This window comes from Vulpes lagopus, chromosome 6 (genome assembly GCF_018345385.1).
Source record: "Vulpes lagopus strain Blue_001 chromosome 6, ASM1834538v1, whole genome shotgun sequence".
Classification (NCBI taxonomy): domain Eukaryota; kingdom Metazoa; phylum Chordata; class Mammalia; order Carnivora; family Canidae; genus Vulpes; species Vulpes lagopus.
The window spans coordinates 11,762,604-11,789,613 of NC_054829.1; the positions used below are offsets into that span (position 1 = coordinate 11,762,604).

General features: G+C 45.7%; 1 protein-coding gene across 4 annotated transcripts in view; it reads left to right on the forward strand.

Annotated features, from left to right (window-relative positions):
- Positions 1 to 27,010, forward strand: part of TTC7B (tetratricopeptide repeat domain 7B) — a 252,364-nt gene that overhangs the window by 124,997 nt on the left and 100,357 nt on the right. For all 4 annotated transcript variants that reach the window (XM_041758870.1, XM_041758871.1, XM_041758872.1 and 1 more), the window contains exons 8-11: positions 1,538 to 1,601; positions 5,612 to 5,749; positions 24,679 to 24,762; positions 25,755 to 25,859. In XM_041758870.1, coding sequence (XP_041614804.1) covers positions 1,538 to 1,601; positions 5,612 to 5,749; positions 24,679 to 24,762; positions 25,755 to 25,859 — 391 coding nt within the window. The remainder of the gene's footprint in view (positions 1 to 1,537; positions 1,602 to 5,611; positions 5,750 to 24,678; positions 24,763 to 25,754; positions 25,860 to 27,010) is intronic.

Here is a 27,010-nt window from a genome sequence, read left to right on the forward strand (position 1 = left end):
AGTCACAATTAGCATGGGCTCTCTCTTCTCTTCAATTAGTCTGGACAATGCAGAACTAGCTAGCCATGAAAAAAAAAAAGGTTAATGTTACTGCTTTATTTGTAAGGTCCCAATTGTATGTAAGCAAAGGCCAGAATATCAGGAAATGATTGCTGAGTGGACCCTCCCCCCAACACACACACATTCACACGAGAGTACTCTTTATTGAAAGGCTGTAGACTCTATTTCTGAATTTAAGGGAAAAGAAGAGTTCCGTCTTTGAAAAACCTAGCTCCTCTCAAGCTGTCTGTTTAAAGAAGTTCACTGCAAATCCTAGAATCTTGCTCCTCATTTCTAGGTCAGCCTTTTCATCAAATTGCAGCCCTGCAAGAGCAATGGGAACCGTTCCACAGGTGGTTTCCTTACCTCTAGTGACGTCAGAGTTGTAAAAAGAGAACCAGGCCCTGTGCTTTTTCTGTCTTTCTCTTCACGGTCCTTTGATGCCCATACAAAGTTGCCAGCACTTCAAAGAGACCAAGTATTTATGATGCTGTGGATGATATGGAAGCCTTTTTTTTTGCCATTTTGAGGTGGGGGCAAATCATCCCATCTCTTAAATTAAATGATTGTGATGTCACTGCTGGGAAGATGTAAGTTTGGTCTTTACTTAATAATCTCCAAAATATCCAGGAGTTTGTTTTTGTTTTTTTTTTAACCAAGATCATTTTTATTGCACTCTTCTTCCATTCCATGAAAAAAAGAATCAAGTTTGGCTCAAATGGTGATAACACTCTGAATTCTACTCAAAGGATTCAAGAGCTTTTAGAACAGGAAAAAATGCTGCAAGTCTCTAAAAATGTTCAAAGCACACACACACACAAAAAAAATAGGCTATACAGGATGGAGATTGGGGTTATGTTTGACTTTTTTTTTTTTTTGTTCTCTAATCTTGAGCTTTTTCTTTTAATCCCAGATGTTAGAGCTCGGCCAACTTCAGTAAAATAGATTAATAAGACAGCTAGCTCTTGCATACCACCCTATAATAGAACATGTGTGTTTAATTAAGGTGGCTTGCCAAGTTCTTACAGTATTCTAGAAATGATTCAAACTCTAAAATTGCTTCCAATCTCTTATTCCGTAAGGACAATATGAGGCATGGCAGTTAGCAAGTAAGAGGTAAGAAGAGTACTGCTTAGTGAAGTATCTACACGATGCCCCCATAATGGGTTTAGGAGAAAGCTTTATCATTGAGATAATGGCAGTTTGTAGCAATCTAAATTTCTGCCTCTATAATAGGTGTGTATATTATTTGGGCTTTTAATGTGGTTTTTATAGCTTTATTTCGCTCTGCTGCCTGCTATTAAAATGCACAGTTAGAATGTATAAATTCTGTAGATTACCACAAACATAGCAAATTAATTCAAGTGTCCAAATGAGACAGTATTTTTGTGGCTCCTGCATAAAAATCCAGAAGATTTTAATATTCAGTGCTATCCATTATCATGCATTTTATATTATTTTGAATTGCCATATATAAAATTTGATTTTCTTCACACAGCATTTTTTGTCCTCAAGAAAATACTGAAGAAGCCCTGTTGTTACTGCTGATTAGTGAATCAATGGTAAGTAGACTGTCCTCTTACATTTTTCTTTTGCCCGTTCCTACAGTCCTGTTTTCAATATGATGACTCCCTCTGTGCAGTGGCCGTTTGTCTTGGGAGAAGAGTATTTTCTCGAGGGGATACCCCAGGTCAATGGTGGGAGGAACAGCGGGTTAAAGGAGGGAGCTGTTTCTTAATTCCTGGACTAGTTAGAAGTATCCCTCGTAGGTTAATCTCAGCCTGGAACATGGAGCTTTTCTTATGGTAGCAGCAAACAGGCATCTGAGTTCATTCGCTTGCCCACTGAGTGTTGAGGGGACACTACCACAGTTGTGGATAGGTAAGCTGCAGCTAGAAGGACCACCAAAGGAACCCTGGAAAGAGGAGGAAGCCCCCAGAGGATAACCTTTTCGAGCCCTCTCCACCTGCCTGGGTGGGAGGGAGACTTCAGGGATAAATCACTGGTGGTTTTGTAGCAAGAGCCTGATGAAGCAGGCTCCTCCTCTTGGACCAGCCTCCTGCCAGCTCCCCAGGCACTGCGAGAGCTCTCTCCTATTACCTGGCTCCACTGTCTTGAGAGAGTTTTTGCCAGGCCATCAGATTGCTTTGGAATGTTTTCTTAACGTCTGGCCAGGATATCAAAGTTTACGTCTAGAATTTCATTACTCACCATTTATTGGGTTTCTGCTCTGCGTATTGCTAGGCATGACCGCCCTGGCTTGAAACTGTGGGAAGCAGTCTGTGTCACAGTAGTTACCACCTTGGCATGTAGGTGGTGTGTGCTGAGCACCTGAGCAGAATGGCGAGGCCCCTGGCACTTGGAAGGACTGAGCTATCCTCACACTCATTTCCTCGTTCTATAGATGAGGAACCTGAGGACTGGAGCAGAATGAGTGCATCCTGAAATGGTCTGTTGTTCCTACTAGATCACACTGCCTCCTTCCATATCTCCCACCTCACCATCAGGCAGGAGGAGAAGGAGGAGGAAAAAAAAAATGTAACTGAAGCAAGAAAGGTATTTTCCTTCTTCCCCAAGCGTGCAGTGGCAGGAAATACATTCAACTGAAGAGCATTCAGAAATGGAGCACAAGAAGAATGTCCATGTGCTGAGTGGAGGAGGGATCAAGAGAGGCTGGGATGAGTCAGGGAGGCTAACATTCTTCTTTTTTTAAAAAAAAGATTTTATTTATTTATTCATGAGAGTCACAGAGACAGAGACACAGGCAGAGGGAGAAGCAGGCTTCCTGCAGGAAGCCTGACGTGGGACTTGATCCCAGGACCCCAGGATCATGACCTGAGCTGAAGGCAGAGGCTCAACCACTGAGCCACCCAGGCATCCCAGGGAGGCTAGTATTCTTGCCTTAATTTCGAGCTTTGGATTTTCTTGTTCTGTGAAGTGGCCCAGAGATGTTTACAAGAGCAAGACTGCTTGAGTTACCACTGCTTTTTATTTGGAACCTCTTTGACGTCATTGGCCTTACTTCCTCTGAGGGATGTAAGGTTGCCCCCCTTGACTCATCTTTCCTTGACTGTCAGCTGTTAACTCAGAATGGTGTCATTTACATTCTCTACTCTGCCTTGGCACAATCAGGGAAGGCATATATGTGAGCAGGCTGGCACTTCGTGGCATTCAGTGACTGCTTTTCCAATGAGCCAGTCTCACCACGCTTTGACATCCATTCTTGGTGGTGGTGGGGAGCTTATGTTGGCCCCCAAGCTCACATTCCCTCATCCTAAGCTGGGCTCCTTGCAACTTGGCAGTTAGTTTCTCTTGGGCAGACTTGGTTGGTTATGTTGGGGAAGTTCTGAAAGAGTGACGACCACACATTTTTGATTTCTTGGACAATTCTGATTGAAAATATTGTGTTCCAGTTTAGAACTTGGAAAACATAGCCACATCTCTAAAATGCTATTCAAAGTGTAGATGTCTTGGGAATGACATCTCCAACTTTCCTCTCCTTAATTGAAATGATAGAAACTAATAATACTCAAAATTGAGATCCCTTTGAGACCACCAGGTTTGGCTCTGTGGTATTTAATTTCTGGAAACTCTCTTCAGAGGATGGTGAAATCCAATGACATCATCAGTAAATGTGAAGGTCTGGGTTTCCAACCAAAATGATTATGCTCTCTGTGTAAATCATTCCATAATTATGTAGGTAGAAGTCTAAATTAAGTTTCCTTTGGAAACCTTTTTTTCATGTTCCTTGACTTCTTGATTTTTCAGTTTTTAGACAGAAAACGCATATGCTCAATTTCAGAATTCTCAATGAGAATTCCTGTGGGATTTTTTTAGTGTCTGAGAAAATTGTATTCTTCGTTGATTCTGACTTTAGCTTAGAAAACATCAATTTGTCCATAGTGTCTCCACGTGTATAATTTCATTTGGCATTGTATGACTTTCTTGCCTCAAATGAACTTGCCCAGGAGAGAGGGGTGTTCAGAACTACATTTGCACAACTACCTCTGCGATGGTGTTCTGGGGTATTTGTTATTTGTGAATCTGTTTGAGGTTTTAATCAAAAGGCATCAATAGACTTTCTCTAAAAAATTTTTTAAAAATATACTTGGCATAACTTGAAAATCTCTTTTAAGTAGTATTTTGTTTTGTTCTCTTCTAGGCATTGGTCTTAATAAATATGAAACATTTATAGCAAGTAAATAAAATGCAACTCCTTACAGCAGGCTCCTATTTCCCTTAGAGCTTCTTTTGGTTGGCTCAAAGTCGCTTCTAACAAGAAAACCTTAGAATGAAATCTTCAAAAGCAGGCTTGTATCCATAAGAGATGACTCACTTGGTAGGAAGTGGCCTGTCTTATATATTCTTATTTGTCTTTGACATTTAAGAGCAAGGAATTCTAAAGTGAGTAAGTACTGATGGGTGGCTAAAAGTGAGTGCCTTGGACTCACACACGGAGAAGGCCTTTCATCTCATTAGTGAGAGAGCAGGTGTGTGGGCACGTCAGGCAGGCAGATGCCTGTCAGCCTGCCTAGACCAGTGACCCTGGTACCTCACATACCACTTTCACAGGAAAAACAAAGGGGCCCTTTCTGTCCTCCTAGGGATGGACAGATCTGGAGACTTCTGCTAATTAGCAGGGGGAGAAAAGAGAGGCAAAATCTAACTTAATTGATTCTGAACTCCCTAGTAGAGAGGAAAGCAAAATGGTTAGAGTGGTTAGCAGCCCTAATACATCTGATGTGTCTGGAGAGTCTGTAGAGAAATTAAATTTCAAAAGTAATGAAAACATGTTGTTGTAAAGAGCATTTGATTTCCAGATAGATGAGATTAATAAGCTCGAATGTGCCTGCTGTATTTCTGTGCCAAGGAGCGGGGACATGCAATAGGCAAGGTGTTCTCTTGAGTCCTCTGGTAATATCCTTTAAAGCAACAACAAAAAAAAATCTGTTTGCTTCTTGCTTTCTCTTCTACAGCTGTTTTGTGCTTCCCTAAACAAGATTGCCTTAGTCTTTATTGTCTGTTCCGACAAAAGTGCCATACAGGGATCTGAATGTTGCTTTAGTGATAGAGGGAAAGTATGATGATGTGTCTCTACGACCCAGGGACCTTAATGGCACCATTTGATGATGGCAGTGTGGGGCTGGGGCTGTTCCTCCCTCCCCCAACCTTTAGCAGAAGCAGGACCTTCAAGGGAGGCATAGCAGGGCCCCACCTGATGGGTGATTGTACTGCTGCCTGAGCATTGGCTGTGTCTGCAGCAGGGCTGGCTGTGAGCCCACGCCCAGGAGAAAGCTCCCAAAGCTTCCTGCAGATGCCTGCTGACAGGTACCAAGCATCCTCCAGGACCATACCTCCAGGCCTTTGTGTTTGGATAATACCCCATACCGTGTGCTAAGGTGCCCTAGGGATTTTGAATATACAACCCAAGGCGACAAGCCCCTTACTCATTCCTGCCCTTGTCTCCTGGGCAAGCTGTCAGGGCTGGAGGGCCTAGCCGACTTCTCTACACGAAATAATAGCTGTGTGCCTGGGCTGGCTCACCATCTGCTTCTCTCTTCTATGTTCTCAGGCCAACCGGGACGCTGTGCTAAGCAGAATACCTGAGCACAAGAGCGACCGCCTCATCAGTTTGCAGAGTGCATCCGTGGTCTATGATTTACTGACCATTGCCCTTGGAAGAAGAGGCCAGTATGAGATGCTGTCGGAGGTAGAGCCCTTGAGTCTGGTACTTCCAGGTGGGGGGTGGTGCTCGTAGAAGAAGCCCTGGGAGGAGCCTTGAGACCTGGTCCTGACCCCTCTGTCACTGGTAGCCATGTGACCTTGGCCTGTCACTTCACTCTGTGGAATGGGAATTGGGCTACATGATTGGATCATGGAATTCACTGGTTGTGACTTCCTACCTGTGGCCCATAAACCCACTGGCTGTGGGTTTGCGTGTGAGGGAAGGCAAGCATTCCTCAAGAAGTTTCTCTTGCAGGGTAATTTCTACCATCACCCAAAAGTCTCCCATCTGTACTTTCCTTACAAAGCAGGTTTTACTTTATCTAAAGCAGCGATGCATGACTCCTGGTGAGATGGCACCATCAGGCACAGTTTATTGTCAGGGGAGCTGGTATAGGGATCCGTGTAAATAAACATGGTCTTCATTTAAAGACTTGCTCGCTTAGGAGAGACCTGAGTTGATTCCAGATCTTGTGTGAGGTACTGTCATTTTGTTCCTTCAGCTTCTAAAAAACGTTGAGGATGGAAGCTTGACTGTTTTACAATTTTCAGAAGAAGCTAGTTCATCTTGGGTTGCAGTCATGCATTATTGAACCACTGCCCAGAATACCAAATTCCACCATGGTCAGGGCTGAATAAGTAACACGATCGGTTTATCCTTTTCTTTAGCGGTGTAAAAAGAAAGAAAGAAAGAAAACAATTCATTTTGTTCAAATGGACTTTTCCATGTTATTTATCTTTTTCTTTCTAAATTTATCCACATGGCAGCAGTCCCTGGGCATGAGGACAGGGAATGAAATATAGTAACACATTGGCTGGAATCAGATGCGCGCCCGGCTCACCCCCTCGCCTGCCGGTGCATCGCCACATGAGGCAGGAGCCTTGGAGGACAGATGAGCCTGCGTGGCTCGGGTCTTTTTTTAGTCTTCAGTTTGGTGACTATACAGGGCAGTGGTTACTCAGTCTTCCAAAAAAGCCCCTTGCAGGCCAGCTACATAAAGCAGTGTGTCCAGATGTTGCTGCCACACCTGGTCCACCCCTGGGACTCTGCCCACGTTCTTTCCACTGTGAGTGCTTCGATTTCCCAGGACCCTCCCGTCCAAGCTACTTAGTTCCTAGCTGCTCTGGCCACCATGGAGTCCGCCTCTGGGGACAGTGCCACCCAGCTCACAGCTGAGTTCTTCTCAGGGGAACTTTTCTCCCCCCAGACAAACCACTAAAGAAAGCATCTCTCTGGGGCCAAGGTTGGTGGTGGTTGGCATGCCTACCTTTATCCCATCATGTAGCAGCGTGGCCTTTGCTCAGCTTGAAATTCGCCAACGTCAGAAACAGGTGTGAGGAACTTGAGGTGGCTGGCACGCTTGGCTGGCCTGATGGCCCCTGCCCGCGGACTTCTCATCATGCCATGAATGACTCTAGGGGGACGGCTGTCACCTTAGCAGCATTCCTCTGCAAGCCTGGCATGTGCCTCCTCCCAGCACAGAATCCTGGGACCTGTTTTCACTCCAGTGACTTTCATCTTTGTATCACATGTGGCTTCCATCTTGGGATGACCTGATGCCCGAATCACTAGGTAGTCTGACTAGTTGCTGGAATTTTTGCAATTCAGAACTTCTCTGCACTGGTCACATTTAAAGCGACAGGGTACAGTGACAGAGGTTGTCTCACAGGTGGTGGGGTACAAGAGTAGGGGAAGGGGCAGTTTACCACTGTACATTCATTGGAGGCTTTTGAAATTTATACCATATCTGTGTTTTTACCTATTAAAACTATAAATCAGCTGATAAGATATGTAAAATGGAGGACATTCATTTCTGTAACACATGGATGTGAGCCAGGGGCTGTGATTTAGGCTGGGATACATCCCTGTGCGAGGCATGGTCCCTGCCCATGAGCAGCCTCCAGCCCCGGGGGAGGCAGCCAAGCAGCAGGCACTTGCTGTCTGGTGTGGCTGGTACTAGGGAGGCCTCCACGCAGGGTCTGCATCCAGTAGTAGAGCATTTGAATACATGGCTTCAACCTTTCTTGCTCTTTCTACTTAGTTTGGCAGTTGGAGCTCCCCCCACCAAACATGTGATGCTCATCTTGTCTCAGATCTTTTAACTAAAACAGGCGTTGTAGGAGAAGGTGTCCAGAGGCAGTGGCATCTGGGTGCTTGGTTTTGGAAGGGCCACCTTTGGCTGAGCGTGGACCATCTCTCCCGTAGTCCCAGGCCCGAGTGTCCTGCTTCCTTCATTTGCTGGGATGTTCTTCTTCTTCTTCTTTCTTCTTTCTTTAATTCTTCTTCTTTCTTCTTCTTCTTTCTTCTTCTTTCTTCTTCCTTTTCTTCTTCTTCTTCTTCCTCTTCTTGCTCCTCCTCCTCCTCCTTCTCCTCTTTCCCCTTCTCCTTCTCCTTTTCCTCTTCTCGTCTGCCCTTTCATTTTCTCAGGCTTCAGGTCAAAGGGCTAACTGTACTGTTTTTCAATTGGGGTAAATTCCTATAGCATAAATGTAACCATCTTAAAAGTGTCCAATTCAGTGGCACTCGGTACATTTGCTGCTGTGCAGGCATCACCTCTGTTGAATTCCACAACATTTTCAGCACCCCAGAAGTATCCCCAGTAAGCAGCTGTCCTCCATCCCCCTTCCCCAGTCCCTGTCTACTACCAATCTGCTTTCTGAATCAATGGATTTACCTGTCTGGGGTATTTCCTATAACTAGAACCATCCAGTAAATGACCTTTTGTGTCTGGCTTCTCTCACTCAGCGTCATGTTTTCAAAGTCATCCATGCTGTGGCCCATATCAGAACCTCACTCCTTCTGTGGTGGAGTGATGTCCCATTATCTAGATCTAGCACAGTCTGTTCACCCATGTATCTGGTGATCATTTGACTCTGGTGAGTAGTGCTGCTGTGGGGGCAGCTGGATCTTAAACTCCCGATCCTACTTCTGTGGGCCCCTAAGTGTGAGTGATTATCGTCACGTCGTTCATCGTGGCAGCACAGCCTGTCTCTCTGTCTCCACTTCCCGCATTGTCTCCAGAGCGATCTTTCCGAAGCACAGGAGTGGCATGCCACCCTTCTCTGCAGAAACATTTTGTGGCTTTTCCCATTTCCCTACCCCTGTTTTATTTTTTTCTTTTTCTTTTGTTTCGTTTTCCTTTTCTTCCCATAATGAAAGTGACTTCATCGGCTATCTTTTTTTTGCAATACGCAGCACCTTGCAGACTCCTTGAAGAATCAAACGATACATACAAGTATGGAAAAGGAAATAAAGGTCACTTAAGAGTCCCACCTTCCTGAGAGAGCAGATTGTCCATCCATTGACCTAGTAGAGACCATTTTTTCATGTAGCTCTTTATGAATAGAAGCATGGACACTTATGTAAGTTCCAAGCAATGGCATAGTATGATATGTGTCATATTGTAGATGTTCCCACTCATTTTTCTCCCCTCCAATGGCAGTCCACACACCCCGTCTCTGTCTCATGAGCCCTCAAAGCCAGGGTAGCCATCTGCTGTGTCCCAGGGCCCGGGCCTTGTGTCCGGGAGCTTGGGTTTGGGTTCTGGGTCTGCCGTTTACAGATTGTGTGATCCTGGCAAGGATCACCCTTTATGCCTCAGTTTTTCCTTCTGTAAAGTGGGGATGATAATCATACCTGTCTCAGATAATCTTGGGGTCTATTCACTAAACCATGTTAGGTGCTCAGAATGGAGCCCAGCTACTGCACTCTTCCCACTCCCTCTGGCCCAGGAGTTTCCAGGAGCACAGGAAACAACACAAGGTACAGAGAAAGGTCTTTTGGCTTCCAGAAACTTCCAGTCTGGCTTGGGAGATCAAGCAGAAAGACACAAAAAGACAACTGAATAGAGAAGACTGGTTAGCGCAAGGCATGCTCCTTGCAGGTGAACAGACTGGTAAGTTGCAGATGCATTTGGCATTGGGGTGCCCTTGAGAGAGGAGGAATGACTGGTATGTGCATTGGCTCTTCAGGAGCTAGCAGGAATTAAAATGTCTCAGGGCAGAGAGGCACCTCCATCCTCAAGACCATGGGGGTACGAGGGCATGAGGCCCTGAGGAGCCAGGAGCCAAGGGCTTACCCTCACGGAGGATAGGTGAGAGGGGACACTGAACAGAAAGCACAGGGCCAGGCTATCAGCCCCTCCCCCACATCTTGGTATAGACTTGCTTGTTGCCCCTCGCTGATGGGATCTGACCACATCACCCTTCAGCCTATTGGTGAGCAGGTCTTCCCTGCCTTCATGACACCGCACAGACCTTCCTTGCTGCCAGCTGGAACCTTTTATAAACAGAAGTTAACGAAGGCCAGGCTCTTGTGGGAGAAGACCCCTTATATCCCCCCGCCCCGCAGTCCTCAGACTTTCCTGCCTTCTCTTGTCCCCAGCCAGCATCAGTCACAGCATGCTCTCCAGCTAGCTCGCCTCCTGGGTTGAGCTGGGCTCCTCTGCCCTCCTGCACAGACAGGGGAGAGGACAGGGTCCCTCCGCCACAGCACCTAACTTGTCTTGTCATCTTCTCTCCTATCACTGACATCAGTGTGTCGTGCAGCCTTGTGAGCACCCAGCCTTTCAGGAACCGTGCCTTCAGGGGAGCAGAACCACTCTCACAAGAAAACTGTCCTCTCTGTCTTTCATCAGTTGTGTTTATTCCAGATGGAGGGCTCCTCTCCTGTCCCGAGATGGGCTGCCTCAGTGCATGCCCACAAAATGCGTTTTTTCTTTGTAGGACACAGCGCAGCCAGATACTGGGCAGGGAGCACCGTACAAAGGAAATACAAACCAGAGGTTTATCACATCCTCACTCTGACAGGTTTAAATATAAGCACAATGTTTACCATATCTCCAGCGTGATGAGTTTTCGTGTTTTTAAAAGACTAATTGTGAGCCTCGCTGAAAGGCTTGTGTAGGAAGGAACACTTCTTTCTTCCCCCTTCAATTTAAACAGCAGCGCTAGTTGGCATGACAACCTGTGCTATTAAAAGTAAAGCAACAAGCATTGCTTCCTCTGTTTTTGAGAATGAACCCAAACTGCCAAGTAGGTTTGTTTCTTGAATCTGACTATTAATGGCTCCATTTTGACAGAATGTTATGGGGTCCCTTCAGAAGGGTGAATGTGTCCCCTCTACATAGATACGGCAGCTTTAAAGACAGAAATGATATTTTTATCTTTTCCGTTGAACTCCGATTCATTTGTTTATGGTAAATCTCAACAACATTATAGTTCTGTGGGTAGAACTGTCTGGCTAGTGCTTGTACCAAAGGGACATTTACACATTCCTAACCCAAACACTTATTCAATCCGGGAGCATTGTGAGAAACACTTGCACGTCTGAGTCTGCTTAACAGGCCTACCATTTGTCAGTTCCTACTAGAGTTTGGTGTTTTGTGCAGCCCCCCTTGGACTGCTGAAGCCCAGCTTTGAGCTAGGTGCCGGGCTCCCTAGGAGGTGTTGGTGTGACCCGACCAATAGATCTGAAGACCGCAGAGGGATCACGGCAGAATGCTTAGGTCATGGTACGTGCTTAGGAAAACTCGCTAAATCAGTGCTTCAAAGCCAACATACCTTCTCATCCTGCTCCCTTCCCTTTGATTTTTGAGAAAAACTCCCTGGATATGCAGTGAGTATATATTCCCCGGGGGACCCAAAGGGTAAAGGTCATGTAGCTGGGAAATAGGTAACAAGGAAGAGCTGATCCCTGTGTGGGGCAGAGCACAGTACAGATCCCAACTCTCGTCCAGCTTTGGGGTCACCCAGCAGGGATGAGGACCCTGCATGGCAGGCCTTCCCCAAAGAATCTCAGCTACTGACATGGCCACTGGCACCTACATTTCTACCATTACGAAAGTGTTTCTTGAATTAAGGATCGCTGCTCTGTTTTTATGGCCCTCAATGCATTTTAATTTGCCATTTTAACCTTCTTAAGGTCTACAATTCAGTGGCATTGGTTACATTCACAATATTGTACAACTTTCATGACTATTTCCAAATTTTCCATCACCCCAAACAGAAACTCTTTACCCATCAAACAGTAACTCCCTCTTCTATCCTCCCCCACCCTGCAAACCTGGTAACTCCGACCTACTTTCTGTCTGCTTCTTGAATTTGCATCATGTAGATGGAACCATGTAGTACTTGTTTCTTATGTCTGGCTTCTTTTACTTAGCCTAATGTTTTCAGGGTTCCACTCTGTTGTGATAACATATCTGCTAGCGTGTATCGGGCTCCATTCCTTTTCAGCTACATCATATCCCTTTGTAGGCATATGCCACATTTTGTTTATCCATTCATCTCTTGGTGGACATGTGTAGCATTTCTACCTTTTGACAATTGTGAATAATGCTGCAATGAACATTGGCATAGACATATTAGAGTTCCTGTTTTCAGTTCTTTTAAGTATATATCCAAGAGTGGAATTGCTGGCTCATATGGTAATTCTGTGTTTAACTTTTTAAAGAACTACCAAACTATTTTTCCCAGCAGCTGCCCCATTTTCCATTCCTGGCAGCAAGGCACAAGGTTTCCAAGTTCACCACATCCTCGTCAATACTTGTTACTTCCGTTTTGCTTTGTTTTGTCGTAGCCACCTTAGTAGGTGTGAAATGGCATTGCATGGTAGGTTATGATTTGCATTTCCCTAATGACTAATGATGTTGAATATCTTTTCATGTGCGTTTTGGCCAGTTCTATGTCTTGTTTGGAGAAATATCTATTCAAGACCTTGGCCTATTTTTAATTTGGGTTTGTCTTTTTATTGTTAAGTTATGGGAGTTCTTCATTTATTGTGGATGACAAACCCTTAACAGATATGATTTATAAGTATTTCTCCCATTTTGTGGATGCCTTTCCACTTGATAACGTCCTTTGATCCACAAAAGCTTTGAATGCTGATGAAGTCTATTATGTCAATTTTTATTGTTGTTGTTGCTCATGCATGTTGCTCATGCTCATGTTGGTATCATATCTAAGAATCCATTGCCAAATCCAAGGTTGTGGAGATTTACTCCTATGTTTTCCTGTAAGAATTTTATGGTTTTTGCTCTTATATTTATCATATTGTTCATTTTAAGTTAATTTTTGTATTTAAGTAGGGATCCAACTTCATTCTTTGCATGTGGAAATCCACTTGTCCTAACAACATTTGTTGAGTGTTCTTTCTCCTTTGAATGGACCAGGTGCCGTGGTCAAAAATCAGTTGATTAGAGGTGCATGGGCTTGTTTCTGGGATCTCAGCTCCAGTCCATTGGTCTATATGTTTTTCCATATGCCAAAACCATGTGGTTTTGATTACCGTAGTTTTGTTATAAACTTTGAAATCAAGAAATATGAGTCCTCCATCTCTGCTCTTTTTCAAGATTGTTTTGCCTCTCTGGGGCCTCTTGCAAGTCCACATGAATTTGAAGATTGGCTTTTCCACTTCGGCAAAGAAAACTTAGAATTTTCATAGAGATTGTGTCGACACTGTAGATCATTTGGATAGTATTGCCCTCCCAGTAATAGCTCATGTTTTGATATCAGATCTTTGTTTAAATCTCAGTTCTGCTGCTTTACATGCTGAATATGAACTTAGGAAGATTCCTTTGCCTGTCTAGACCTGTACCCTTGGGGCACCTGGGTGGCTCAGTGGTTGAGCGTCTGCCTCTGGCTCTGGTCATGATCCCGGGATCCGGGATTGAGTATCACTTCAGGCTCCCTGCATGGAGCCTACTTCTCCCTCTGCCTGTATCTCTGCCTCTCCCTCTGTGTCTCTCATGAATATATAGATAAAATCTTTAAAATAAATAAATAAACCTGTCCCCTTATGGGGAAAATACAGATACTGATAGGACCTACCTCTGAGGGTTATTGTAAAGATGGAAGACATAGTGTATGCAAAGTGCATGTTACTGTTCTTATCCGTGGTCTTGATAATCTGCTTTCTCAAGTAAGCACCGCTCTGTAATTACCCTGGCAGATAAGATGATGCTTGACTCTTCACTTTCACGGAATAGTGAAAAAAAAAAAAAAAAAAAAAAAAAAACCAGCCTTGTAGTCAAAGCACACCTGAGTTCAAATCCTGGCACTTACTCTTCCCTAGCTTGTGATTTTGGAAAGTGTTCATTTCTGAGTGTGTGATTTGGGGAAGGGTTCACCACTCTGGGCTTCCACCTCAAAAATGGTTACAAAGCTTGGTGAGACAATAGAGCATAAAATAGCCAGCACAGCTCTTGGTTTGTAGTACGTACCTTTCTGTTCCTCTCTGGTTTTTAGAAAGGATGGATCTGAAGTTTGTCTTGGGTCACTTCCACCTGTTCTGTGTCTTCGGAGCAAAAGGGCAAGTTCATTTCTGCCTCAACAATGAGCCAGCAAATTGGAGGCAACTATTATATTGTCTTCCCTTTAGCACAAAGTATCCCATTCCTTTAGTTTGGGGACTGGCAAACTTTTCTATAAAGAGCCAGGCCCTAAATATTTTAGTCTTTGAGGACCAAGAGGCAAAATCAAGGAGATGGTGTAGGTATGACAAGAGAGAAAACAAATTTTCACAGAATTTTTATTGATTAAATTCAAAATACAGTAATGAGTACAACCTTCTGTAATACGGGTCTGCTAATGAGAAGAATGGGATTGTTTGGGAGGATGACTTTTCACTTAATTTGGATTCAAAGTGAATATTTCCTCTCATCAAACTGATGGCAAATGTCCATCTATAAAATGACACTTAGCTTTTGGACTCTGCCAACAGGCAGCAGGTTAGATTCCATCTTAGGCCGTACAGAGTGCACCGACCTCCACTCTCTCTGACACGGCCCCAGCTCCAGAATCTCAACATGTTGTGGGTACTCTTCCCAAATGCTCTCTCACTTGGGTGGCCCCCTTAAAGGATATCTGGAGGAATGGATCCTCACTTGATCCAGGTTTACCCCTCATTTGAGCACTCACTGAGCAACTGTTCTGTGTGGGACGCTCCCCTGGGCCGCTGTTACCCTGACTCCTCACTCTGCTCCCTCCCTCCTGGCGTGGGCAAAGCTGCAGCCTTGTCCAAGGGCAAACACCCAGTGTCCCAGGCCGGCCAGGACAGGGGGACAGAAAACAGATGAAGACCCAGGGTAAGAGGCAGTAAAGGGGGAGGTGGTAGATGAACCAAACACCCATTTCTTGAGTTTAGCAATTCATTTTGCAAGAATAACAAGGAACAGCTACATCAACACAAAGGCAGAGGGAACAGTATTTGAGTAGGACCCTGGAGACCCTTGACGGGCTATGCAAACTTGATCGAGTTGCTCATATATGGTGGAGCACTGAATGTGCCAGAGGATGGCGTCCATCATTCAAGTTCTATAATAAAGTCCGTGACCTTTGCAAAACAGCCCACTCTCTACTCCTCCCACCATGGCCAGAGGCGGTGGTATCCTTTAACTGAAGCTTTTGCCAAAGCAGTAAAGCTTTGAGAACCCTCTGTTTGGAGCAGTATTGGTGTTTTAAAGCCAAAAGATAAATGGGATGGGGGCACGGATGTAGGGTTTGCTCTGCTTTATGTCTCATTTCAGAGGAGAAAACTTATTAATAAGCAAGACTTGCTGAGCATCATCTGGTTCCTCAAAACCTGGGTAGGGGAAATTTGATTTGTAGCCAAGAGTCCCAAAAGCATGAGTTTTCCAAGCTTTTCCTGGACCCAGACTCTGGTAGAGTAGAGCTCTCAAACTCCACTGTAATTTGTACTTTTATTTTTAGTTAATTTAGAAATGGGAGCTCGGAACTGAGCACCAAAGCTCTAATGTCAGGTCTGCCACTGTGTGACCCTGGGCAGGTCCTGTTCTTCTCTCTGGGTCTCAGTTTCCACATCTGTAGAGTAAGGTTGAGGTTGGGCAACACCCAGGGTCCCAACACGCTCTCTGACTGTGTCATTGTGTGGCCTCAGATAGTGAGTGGTCCGAATGTCCCAACTGCTTGGATACATTTTACTGCTAAAAGTAAAGGCATGAAATATTGTCTTATATACCACGTTACAGTTTTTAAAAACCCACAGTTTACACACCTGCCAAGGATTACATTTATCCACAAACTCATTAAGTATATATGACGTAGAAAAGAAAATTTTCCTAATCAGATGAGGGGTCTATGATACGAGAACTTTGAGGATACGGCCAACCTGCCCACTGAGGTGAATAATGAAGACAGTTCCCTGTGTTATTTGTTCTATTTCAGTACTGATGGATTGTGGACTTAAGCTCCAGGCTGAATTTGTGGGATATCTGATTATTTTCTTCCTGTCCCCTCCCCCATGGGTTCTGGCTGCTGAATCTCACTCCTGAATTCCAAAAATAGGCTTTGGCTTTTCCTTGCTCGTGGTATTGTCCAGCTGTCACTGCCACGCACCCAGCTCATGTCATTGGGATTTGGGTACTCGGAAGGTAATTGCCACATCCCTTCCTTGTGCCAGAAGAGCTTCTCGTACCCAGAGCCCCCTCAGAGGTGGCTAGGTTTATGAAAAGCCAAAACAAGAGACTGGAAAGGATGAGCTCTTGCTCTCAAAAGGAAAGAACATTTTTGCAAGTGGCATTTTGACAACCTCTCTCAATTTAGGCCTCCCTAAATGGGCCTAATTATTGTTGTCCTACCAAATATTTGTGGCATTAAATGAACATTATCTGAGACTTAGTGATGTGGCAAGAGTGTGATTACGGTGAACAGACCTGTCTTTCCTGGTGGAAATAACACCGCCACCACGTCCCCCTTTTTTTCTTGCAAGGTAGGATGTCGCCTGCCGCCTGGTGTGTGTGACCCAGGAATCTGCCCCATGTCCCTCGGTGCAGGCCACCCTGCCACCTCTACACAGGACACTGCAAGTGCCAAAGGGCTGGAATCTCCCTGTCATCTCTCCCTTTCCATTCTGCCAGGGCTCCTCTTTCTCCTCTTCATTTTCCCTCTGGGTCAAACCCCTTACCCAATTGCTATCTGCTACTCCTGTGTTCCTCATAAAAGCACCATCAACAGTAACATGTTTATAGCGCTGGCCCTGTGGCAAACACTCTTCTCAGCCTGTGACATCTGCCATTTCATTTAACCCCACAACAACCTGTGGCTGGTGAGTAGGGAGTGTGGGTGAAGCCTGGGCAGTGTGCTGCAGGGCCAGCACCTTCACCCCGTGACTGCTCCCACTTGGCCTCATGCAGCTGCTGCCCCCGGAGCATGGACACCCATGTGTTCTCAGAAGTCGGCTCCATCGGTCCTTCTTTCAGACTGGAGCCGTTACAGAAATGTGAACACTTCTGTTTTATTTTATAGCATGTGTTCTAATTGCAATCTCCCCCACTCCATTAAAATTGGAAACTTTTCCTTTCTCACATACAAAGATGAGTAGGATGTTTATTTATTTATTTAAGATTTTATTTATTTATTCATGAGAGACACAGAGAGAGAGGCAGAGACACAAGCAGAGGGAGAAGCAGGCTCCATGCAGGGAGCCCGATGTGGGATTTAATCCCGGAACTCCAGGATCATGCCCTGGGCTGAAGGCAGGCACTAAACTGCTGAGCCATACAGAGATCTGATTAGGGTGTTTAAAAGAGGTGGTCAGACCCAGGTGAGCAAAGGCCCCATCTAAGGATCCCAAGCTGTGGGTAGCAAATGCCTCCAGGGTCAACCCACGGGCCTGTGACTCTCAGATGCATCTTCGTCAGGGGAGGGCATCCTTTTGTTCCTGAGGTAGTTGACCTGAGTCTGAGAGGCTGTGTACTCCCGACGTGTACGGGGCGCAGGGAAGGACATGCTATGTGTCCAAGCCCATGCTTAGCATCGAGCTTTCAGAAGCATCTGGAGGTATCCGGGCACCTTCTCAGAGCCAGCGTGTCATCACCATGTGTGAGATGCCAAGCATTCCTGGAGGACGGAGCCGTCAGGAGCTCAAATGCCTCAGAATTGGGGGTGAAGGGCTAATTTATACTTGCTGACTTGTATTTCCAGACTCTCCTTATATCACACCTGTGACTTACCATGGGCTGTGGATTGTTTTAGTTATAGGAAGGAGGTCCAGACTGGCAGAAGTCAGCGAAAGACGTGGCAGCAGAGGGGGCATGCCTGCCTGACACAACCTGAGCGCCTTTGACGCTGTGGTGCTGGTGGGTTTCATGAGGTCTGTGAGGTTTCTTGAACATTCTGCAAGCTGGAAAGGCCTCTGTGCTGTGTGGCCTCGCGGATCCCAATGAGGCCGTGGAAGCAAGAGCCCTGTTAGCGGTAAAAAAATATTGCTGAATCTCCAAAATAGTTCAGGGAACATGTGGCATTTTTAGGGGCCTTTTATTTAGCTATAGTTTGCTTTATGCAGCATGAGTGGGCCTGATAAGTGAAGCGTGAGTGGCATGTCTGTAATTAAAGTTGCAGAGGCAGGAGAAGGTTGTGGTTCGGAGCTCCAGCTCTGGAACCAGACCACCGGGGTTCAGGTCCTGCCTCATCTACCACCTCACTGAGAGCCTACAGAGTCACGCGGAGGACCCCAGACTCGAGTCTGCGTTCCCATTTCCCCATCTGTAAATGGAGGACCATAACTATGCCTGCTGGCCCTTGTAGGGTTGGTAGGACGAGCATGGGGCAGTTCTTGTAAAGCAGTCAGAACAGCTCCTGGTGGGGTGCCGGGGTGGCTCAGCTGGTTGAGCATCTGCCTTCAGGTCGGGTCATGATCCAGGGATCCTGGAATCAAGCCCTGCATCAGGCTGCCTGCTCAGCAAGGAGCCTGCTTCTCCCTGTCCCTCTGCCTCTGCCCCTCTCCCAGCTCATTCTCTCTCTCCCAAATGAATAAATAAGAAATTTAAAAAAAAAAGGTTCCTGGCTGCACGGTCAGTGCGCAGGTTTGTTGCCCCTTCAGACTACTACAACAGAATACCACAGACTGGGGGGCTTGTAAACAGTAAGCATTTATCTCTTACCGTTCTGGAGGACCAAAGCCCAAGATCATGGCTCCAACAGATTTGGTGTCTGGTGAGGGTCCCCATCTAGGTTGCAGACGGTGGACTTTTCCCCGCCGTGTCCTCCCATGGGGGAGGGGGCAAGGGATCTCCCCTCTTTTATGAAGGTGTTAAGCCCATTCCTGAGGGCTCCACCTTCATGATCTGATCACGTCCCAGAGGCCTCACCTCTTAACACCATTGTATTGGGCATTCGGTTTCAACATGAGTGTGGGACACAGACATTCAGTCCATACCACTTGTTAAGGAAAAAAATAGTAAATGTGCATTCTAGTCAGGTTTTGTAAAGTTGTGCCCTATTTTCAAGGATCTCATATTGAATCCTGAGATGAGGAAGCATTTTGTAGAATAAGTGGTTTATTTCTGAGATGGATTTGAACTTTAATATTCAAATTTTTCTTTTAGATAAAGTGATAGATATCATACAGTTTCTTTCTTAATATAAGAATGTTAAATTTTGGGGGATGCCCGGGTGGCTAAGTGGTTGAGCATCTGCCTTCGGCTCAGGGTGTGATCCTGGGGTCCTGGGATTGAGTCCTGCATCAGGCTCCCTGCATGGAGCCTGCTTTTCTCTCTGCCTGTGTCTCTGCCTCTCTCTTTGTGTCTCTTAGAAATATATATATAAAATATTTTTTTAAATGTTAAATTTTCAAAAACAGCTGATAGTTAACCTTTATCTGGTGCTGAGTAGCTCCAGCTCCCATCTGAGGTACTGTTATTGCTTATATGTATTAACTAATTTAATCTTCCTGATAACCCACTACATCAATTATATTTCCCATTTTGCAGTGAGGAGTCTGGATACAGAGGTTAATGGGCTTGCGCAGAATCCACACAGAGGGTGCCTGACTTGACTTCTAGCTACTATTCAGATTGTGAATTCCCTATTCTAGAAGCTTCTCAAGCAGAAATATTATGACTGCCCGTGGGCTAGGTGGCAGGGGCTGTTTCTAAGAGCCTGAAGCATATGATCAGGTGTACTTTCAGGGCCTTGGTTGTAGGTAGCAGAACCCGAGTCGTTCGTTCACTCAAGCAGAAAAGGCGTTCATCCGTGGGTACTGCTCACAGGATCCACAGAAGGCTGAAGAATGGGTATGAGCAGAAATTAAGAAGCCAAGGGCCCTGACCCCAGTTGGGAGGACACCATTCACTCAAGGGCCTCCACCAACTCTGCTGCTACTGTGGCCCCTAGGCCCAGTCACTGGGAACGGCAAACATCCCAGGTGCTCCTGTCTCAGCTCTAGACCCCACGCTCTGGCAGGAGCATCTGCTTGGCTGTGCTTGGGTCATGTGACACACTCCTGCTTCCTTCATTCAAGGCTTTCTCACTGGCAGGCAGAGGCTGCTCTCCTGCTATCTAGGGTATCCCACACACACACCAACTCCCAAAACAAAACAAAACATCAGGAGTTTTGAGGTGAGAGGAAGCCAAGATGACAAATGTCCTTTCCTTGGGGACTTCAGCTGGATGTTCCCAAGTTCCCTGATAGCCCTAGAATCCTCTGGGTCTGCTCTTTCCGAGAGCTGGTATTTTCCTGGTACCATGGCTGGTAGAACAGGGACTGAGCTCTATACCAATTAGGCTTCCAGGAAGTGTTTCTCAGTGAGTATAATGAGTATGTTAGCCTTTGGCACAACAGAAAATAAGGATGCACACTTATTTATAGCATCTAGCTTTCTGATTCAGAACAGTCTGTTTCAGCGGCTGAGCTCCTTTTGTTTATCGGGAAAACAGTTGATATTTATCATTCCTCCTAGCAAAAGGAGGAAGAAAAGCATTTAAACATTTAAATGTTTCTGTGTATATATTTAAGTACTTAGTGGCTTTATTGCAATGAGCTGGTTACGTAGAGCTGTTAGGACAAACCTCGTTTTTGATCGTCATCTCCATCCTTCTGCACACACTGGCTCCTTTGCCTCACTCCAGGAATGTGATCATCATACCTGGTTCCTCCTTCCCCACCATCCCTTATCCCCCAACTCAGTTTCCAGGCACTGTTGGCTCTTCCTCATTGGTGCTCTCTCCAAAGCATCCATCCCCCCCCCTACTTCTTTCCAGACTCTCCTTATATCACACCGGGATCAGGTCTCCCCTCTGCCGTCTTGCCTACTTGATCTTTTCAAGGGAGAGGCTTTCGTTTTTTATTCGCAGGATGCCTCTTAAAGGCACTACGAGGGCTTCTTAAAGGCTTCTTGTTCTTATCGGTAGAGCAGAGCCATTAAGCGGGCTTTGAGGTCAGGTTTGGATCCCAGCTCTGCCATTTAGTGTCTGTGTAAGTGAGCAGTGTAGCCAGATGTTATTAAGAAAACCAGCCCAGAGTGACTTAACCAAATAGAGAATTTCTCCTCCCAGGACAGCAAGTCTGGTGGAAGGCTGCAGTCACAGCCGCCACACATCATGGCCTCAGGAACCCAGCGCTTTCTCACTTTCTGCTCAGCCATTCTAGAGAGTGGTCCTCATCCTTGAGCTCCACCGTGCCTGGCAACCCCACCTCCAGCCCGGAGTGTGCATCCCAGGGGAGGGCACGGTGTGCACCAGCTGAGAAATCCTCCTCTTAGAGACCTCCCTGCCCTCGGCCTCACCCAGCAGCTTCTGCTGGCATCACATTGTCCTGGATGAAGTCACATGTCCGCCCCCCAGATTTTGGCTAAGGAGGTAGCTGCCAATCCAAGTGAGGGGCCAAGTGTTAATCTTGCTTGGGATCTTGCTTGGGATCTTGCTTGGGATCTGCAGGTGCCCATCCCATCGTATCACGAGGCATACAGGTTGTGCTTATTAACTGCTAACTGCTTCACTTTCTAATCTTCTGTGAGGGCAGGTTTTCACAGTAAACCAGCTAGCATACTATCTGGGGGAACCTTCTGTGTAAATACCACCCCGAAATTCTCTCCCACCTCTTCACACCACCTCTGTCATTTCCTGCAGTCTGTCACCCACTCTGTGGGTCCCCAGCCGCCTCCCTGCCACGCCACCCCCCCCCCCCCACGTGTACATCCGTTAATCCCGAGACTCCCATCATCACCCCCTCCGCTCCCGGCTGGCCACGGAGCATCACTAGGGACAGCTGGCAGCCGGTGCCACAGACGCCAGTGCCCGACACCCCAGCCTCCCAGGTGACCCTGACGTCAGCATTCTGCACCCTGCAGTTGTTTAAAGCTTGTGTGGCCTTTTTAAAAACTCCCAGCCAAAAAAATTAAAAAAATAAAAAATTAAAAATAAAAAAAATAAATAAAAACTCCCAGCCCTGTTGGGTGTCTCTGCTCCCTACCCACTTCATCCCATCTTTGCAAAGAGAATAGTGACTGCGTGGGACAGCCAGGAGGGGGCTCTCCTCTGCCTTCTGGAGCCTGCCTGCGACCCTATCTGTGTCTCCTTTCCTGGCCCCCAGGTAGAGATGCTTCCCAGGTCCTGCCCCAGCCGCCCTCCCTGGGAGCACTCCTCTGATGTTCTCCAACCTCTTCTGACAGTGTCAACTGTTTTCTCAAATGTGCTTTTCCCCAGGTATTTTTATTATGGTAAAATACGTATCTTACCACCTTGACCATTTTAAAGTGTGCAGTTCGGTTGGCGTTAAATATAATCACAGTGTCATGCAGCCATCAGCACTGTCCCAGCCCCAAAAGGCTTTGCCTCTTGTAAAACTGGAACTCATTCCCCAGGGAACCCTAACTGCCGTCACCCCAGAGCCCCCCATCCTGCTCTCTGCCTCTGTGATTTTGACTGCAGTACTTCATACAAGTAGAATCATACGATATTTTTGACTGGCTTATTTCACTGAGCATAACATGCTCAAGGTCCATCCATGTTGTAGCACGTGTCAGAATTTCCCCCCTTTTCCGTTTTAAGGCCAGATAGAGACACCTATGTGGCTCAGCTGGTCAGAGGTCCAACTCTTGATTTCGGCTCAGGTCGTGATCTCAATCTGCTTCTCTCCCCTCCCCCCAGCTCAAGTGTGTTCTCTTCCTCTCAAACTCTAAAAAAAAAAAAAATGAATCTTTTTTAAGAATGAATTTAAGGCGAGATAATATTCATTGTATGCTTACATCATGTTTTGTTTGCCTGTTCATCCGTTTATGGACACCTGGGTCCCTCCTGTGTTTTTAGCTCTTGTGAATAATGCTGCCATGAACCTCGATGTAGAGATACCTGTGTGGGTCCCTGCCTTTAATTCTTTGGGGTCTGTCTTTATGCCAGTACTGTGCTGTTTTGATTGTTGTAGCTTTGAGGTAAGCTTTGGAATGAGGAAATGTGAGTCCTCCAACTCTGTTCTTTTGAAGATTGTTTTGGCTATTTGGAGTCCCTTTTGATTCCATGAATTTTAGGATGGGTTTTTCTATTTCTGTAAAAAAAAAAAAAAATGCCCTTGGGATTTTAATAAGGATTGATTGTGTTGAATCCATAGATCGCTTTGAGTAGTACTGACATTTTAACAATATTGTTTGCCAGTCCATGAACATGGGATGTGTTTCCACTTAATTTCTTAATTTCTTAATTTCTTTCAGCTCAAATGTATGTCTTTTGTTAGATATTCTCTTGAGGCCTCAGACTATCTCTAATTATCTCCAGTAAGTCACCACATAACACTTCAAGCTCACCACATTGCTTACCATAAGCTCATTAATAAAGAAACTTTTCTTCTCCATTCTCCTTTTATTCTAGAAATTTTCTCTTTCTCTCTCATAAAAACACACATCCACACATGTGCATACACAAGGGTCTTCTCTGCCATGGGTTTGCTCCTAAGTATATGGGCCAAAGACTTTGAAGGCCTTCTTTAGTCCCTACACCTCACCATCTATCCGACCCTCTTCCTTGGGTGTCCTGTCTTTGCTGCTTCTAACTGAGACACATTTCTTGGTTCTGTCCCTTGGTTCTGATATCCCTGGACCATTCTCTGTACCTTATTCCTGGTCTGTCCCCATTCTGGTTGCACAACCCTCCTCCCTCCCCACCCCAAATGATCTTCCTCAACTCTGATGTGATCATTATGACTCTGGGCAGAAACCAGAGGCCCCTCACTGACAGAGAGTAAAGTGTATTTGTAGAGTATCCAAGCAGGCACTGAGGGGACAGAGGAGTCAGGATTTCTGCCCTTGATCGTCTCCCATAGTGAGATATGGCTGGGCTGGGGCAAGAAGAGTGAAGACAGTGACTTAACATACAGTTATGAACTTGAGGGATACAGAGGAAGGAGAACCAAAGCTGGGATGGAGGAGGGAGATGGAACATGTCAGACTTCCAGCTGACATGTCAGACTCTCAGCAACGTGGGCCCATGTGCCTGATTCCACCCATTCCTGCCCATGTGCCCTAAGTTAGGTTTATATTGGGTCACTTGCCATCATAGAGTCAGAGCACACCCTGTTAACCTCCACGTCTCTGTTCACACCCCCCTCTTCCAAATAATAGCTGCATTTTTTTTTCTTTCTCGTTAATCAAGGCCCAACCTAAGTAGTATTTTTCTAGGATGCCATTTCTGAATTCTGCGATTACTCTCCCATTCTTGGGGCACTTCGCAGTCAGGTCCTTGAGTTGCAGTTGCTTGTGTACCTGCCTCTTTCTTTTGTATTGGATGAAAAACTACTTGAGGTCAAGGATTGTGTTTTAGTCAACTGTGGATGGTCCTGGCTTCTAGCAGGTCCCTCAGGAGGGGCTTGGGGGAGGATTATGTTTTAAGCATTTAAGAGAAGTAGATTTGGGGATGCCTGGGTGGCTCAGTGGTTGTGTCTGCCTTCGGCTCAGGTTGTGATCCTAGGATCCTGGGCCCAAGTCCTGCATCAGGCTCCCCATGTTCTCCTTCTGCCTGGGTCTTGCATCTCACTCTATCTCTCATGAATAAATAAATAAAATCTTTTAAAAAAAGAGAGAGAGGTGGATTTTGTAGGACTTGATATGTGTAGACACAAACTCACACTTGTCCACTTGTGGCCCTGGCAGTGCTCACATGTCTGCCTTTGTTCTTCCTTCTCACCAGTGCTTGGAAAGAGCCATGAAGTTTGCCTTTGAGGAGTTCCAGCTCTGGTACCAGTTTGCTCTGTCTCTCATGGCAGCGGGAAAAGTGAGTCGCCCCTGGTGATGCACCCTCTCGGTCAGCGCTTCCTGTCTTGAGATTGCAAGGGGTGATATCATTCCTTGTAGAAATCTAAACCAACTATATGAACCTGTCCTGTGGTCATTTATAAAAGAACCATCAAATGTAATGATATGGGAGCCAGCATGGACATACCGTTGAGAAGAGAAATTCTGAAATACTTGTCTCTTCTGGCCCTTGTAACTTTGTCATGTGAGGACAGGGCTTAAACCAAGGCTGCTTCTTCACACAGACCCTTGGCTCACTTGCAAGCATAAATGTACTCCTGGAGGGTGGGGCATCATCAGTTGTCTTTAGAGTGTATCACATCAGGTAGTGTGTGGTACTGGTTGAAATGGTGGGCCGTGGGGTCTGGCTGCTGTAGTTGAGGCCTAGAGCTGTCCTCACAACTTGACCCAGGCCAGGTTAGTTAGTACCTCCATTTCCTCCTTGGCCAAGTGGCAGCATAACAGCACCTCCCTCACAGAACTGTTATGGATTAATTAGGCAATACCCACGAGATGCATGGTATAGCACCCTTCATGCCGTACATATGTAATAAAGGCAGGAGCCATTGTTCTTGTTAATTCAAGCCATTTAGTGATTTATCAAATCTGAGACATGAGATTATTTGGACCAAGTAGAGATGAAAATTTAGTATAGTGTGCTCTATTATATAGTTTATTTTTCATAATTAGCCTTCACTGTCTCTTTTTTTTCTTATTTTTACAAATGTTTACACAAGTAAGGAAGAAAAAATGAGGGTGATTCCAGGGAAGCAGCTCTGCTTGTTCTAACCACGGTTTACTCCCCTGTCACTCAAGTGTCCCAAGCTCTGGTTGTCACCATCCTTGGGTTGGGCTCAAGATTGAAAAGCCTCATTAAGAGGATATCCTAACCAGAACCCCTCAGGGAAGGCCCTAGTATTTGGTTTCCTTCAAAAACTTTGAGTTTCACAGAAATAATCTCCTTTTGCCAAGTCTGCTCGTGCCGTGAAGGTACTGAAAGAGTGTATCCGTCTGAAGCCCGACGATGCCACCATCCCACTCCTCGCCGCCAAGCTGTGCATGGGCTCCCTTCACTGGGTGAGTAGGGCTGGGGCCCTGTGCTCACAGGCAGGACTGCCAGTGCTTTCCACCTCCAGGCACTGAGTGAACATAGTAGCAATTCATCAGCTGCACAAAAACAAGGCTCTTCAGAGCTCTGGCCCCGAGGCCTCCCACCCATTCTAGGACCCCAAGGAATCATGTTCCCTGGATACTCCTGGTGTTCTTTGTCACGGGAATGTGCTTCCAAAGTAGAATCGATAAAATAGAATCGGAATTCGTATTCACATAAGTCTTACTGTACGCAAGGGATGTGGGACTGTACAGGTGTATGTCACCACTTGACTCGCTCCTAGCAGAGCTGAGTTTTCTATGAAGCAGTCTTCCTCTACTTGAGCTCATGTGGAAACCAACCATGCTCATCTGTCTTCCTTCACAGAGGCTTTCCTCTTCAGGTATTCTTGCTCAAATTTGAATTTGGGAATAATAGTCTGCTTTGTAACCAGCCTAGTACCTCAAAACTATACCATTTGAGTGGAATATAGAAAGACCCAGACTAACCACTGAGGTGGTGGTATGGATAATGACTACATACGATCCAGTTTTAATTTCTTTTCTTCAACTTCAGTATCAAGATTAATTATAAGAAGAATTCGCTCAAAAGACCATGGTGCCTTGCTAAGGATTTTTACCATTAGGGCCCTTGCTGCCTGTTTTTTTCCATTTATTTTCACCCAGCAGGATAAAAGTAAGCCCTGTGAGAAAGTGTTCTACTTCTGCTAAATTTTACCAAGGAAAATGTGGAAGGAAGAAGACTTTTTCAAAGAGCAGGCTCTCACCTGAAACTCACAGCTGCGAAGGTGTCGTGTGGTCCATGCAGGATTCAAAACTTTGGTGCCTTAAGCTAGGGAACAATGCGGGCAGCCTCGAGCAGTGGGCAAGGAGCGGGCCAGACCCTTCAGTTCTGAATATGCCGGTTTCCAGCGATGGCTATGTCGCGCCCCTTCCAGCTCTGGCATTGTTCATGGCTATCACATAGATCTCTCTAAGGCCAAAAATAAACCGGACTCTTTTTTATTTTTTTTAAGACATAACAAATCTTTTCTGTATATATTTTTAACATTTTTATTATTAAAATTTCTAAACACCACAAAAGTAGAGTATGATGAACTCCCGGGTACTCTCATCTG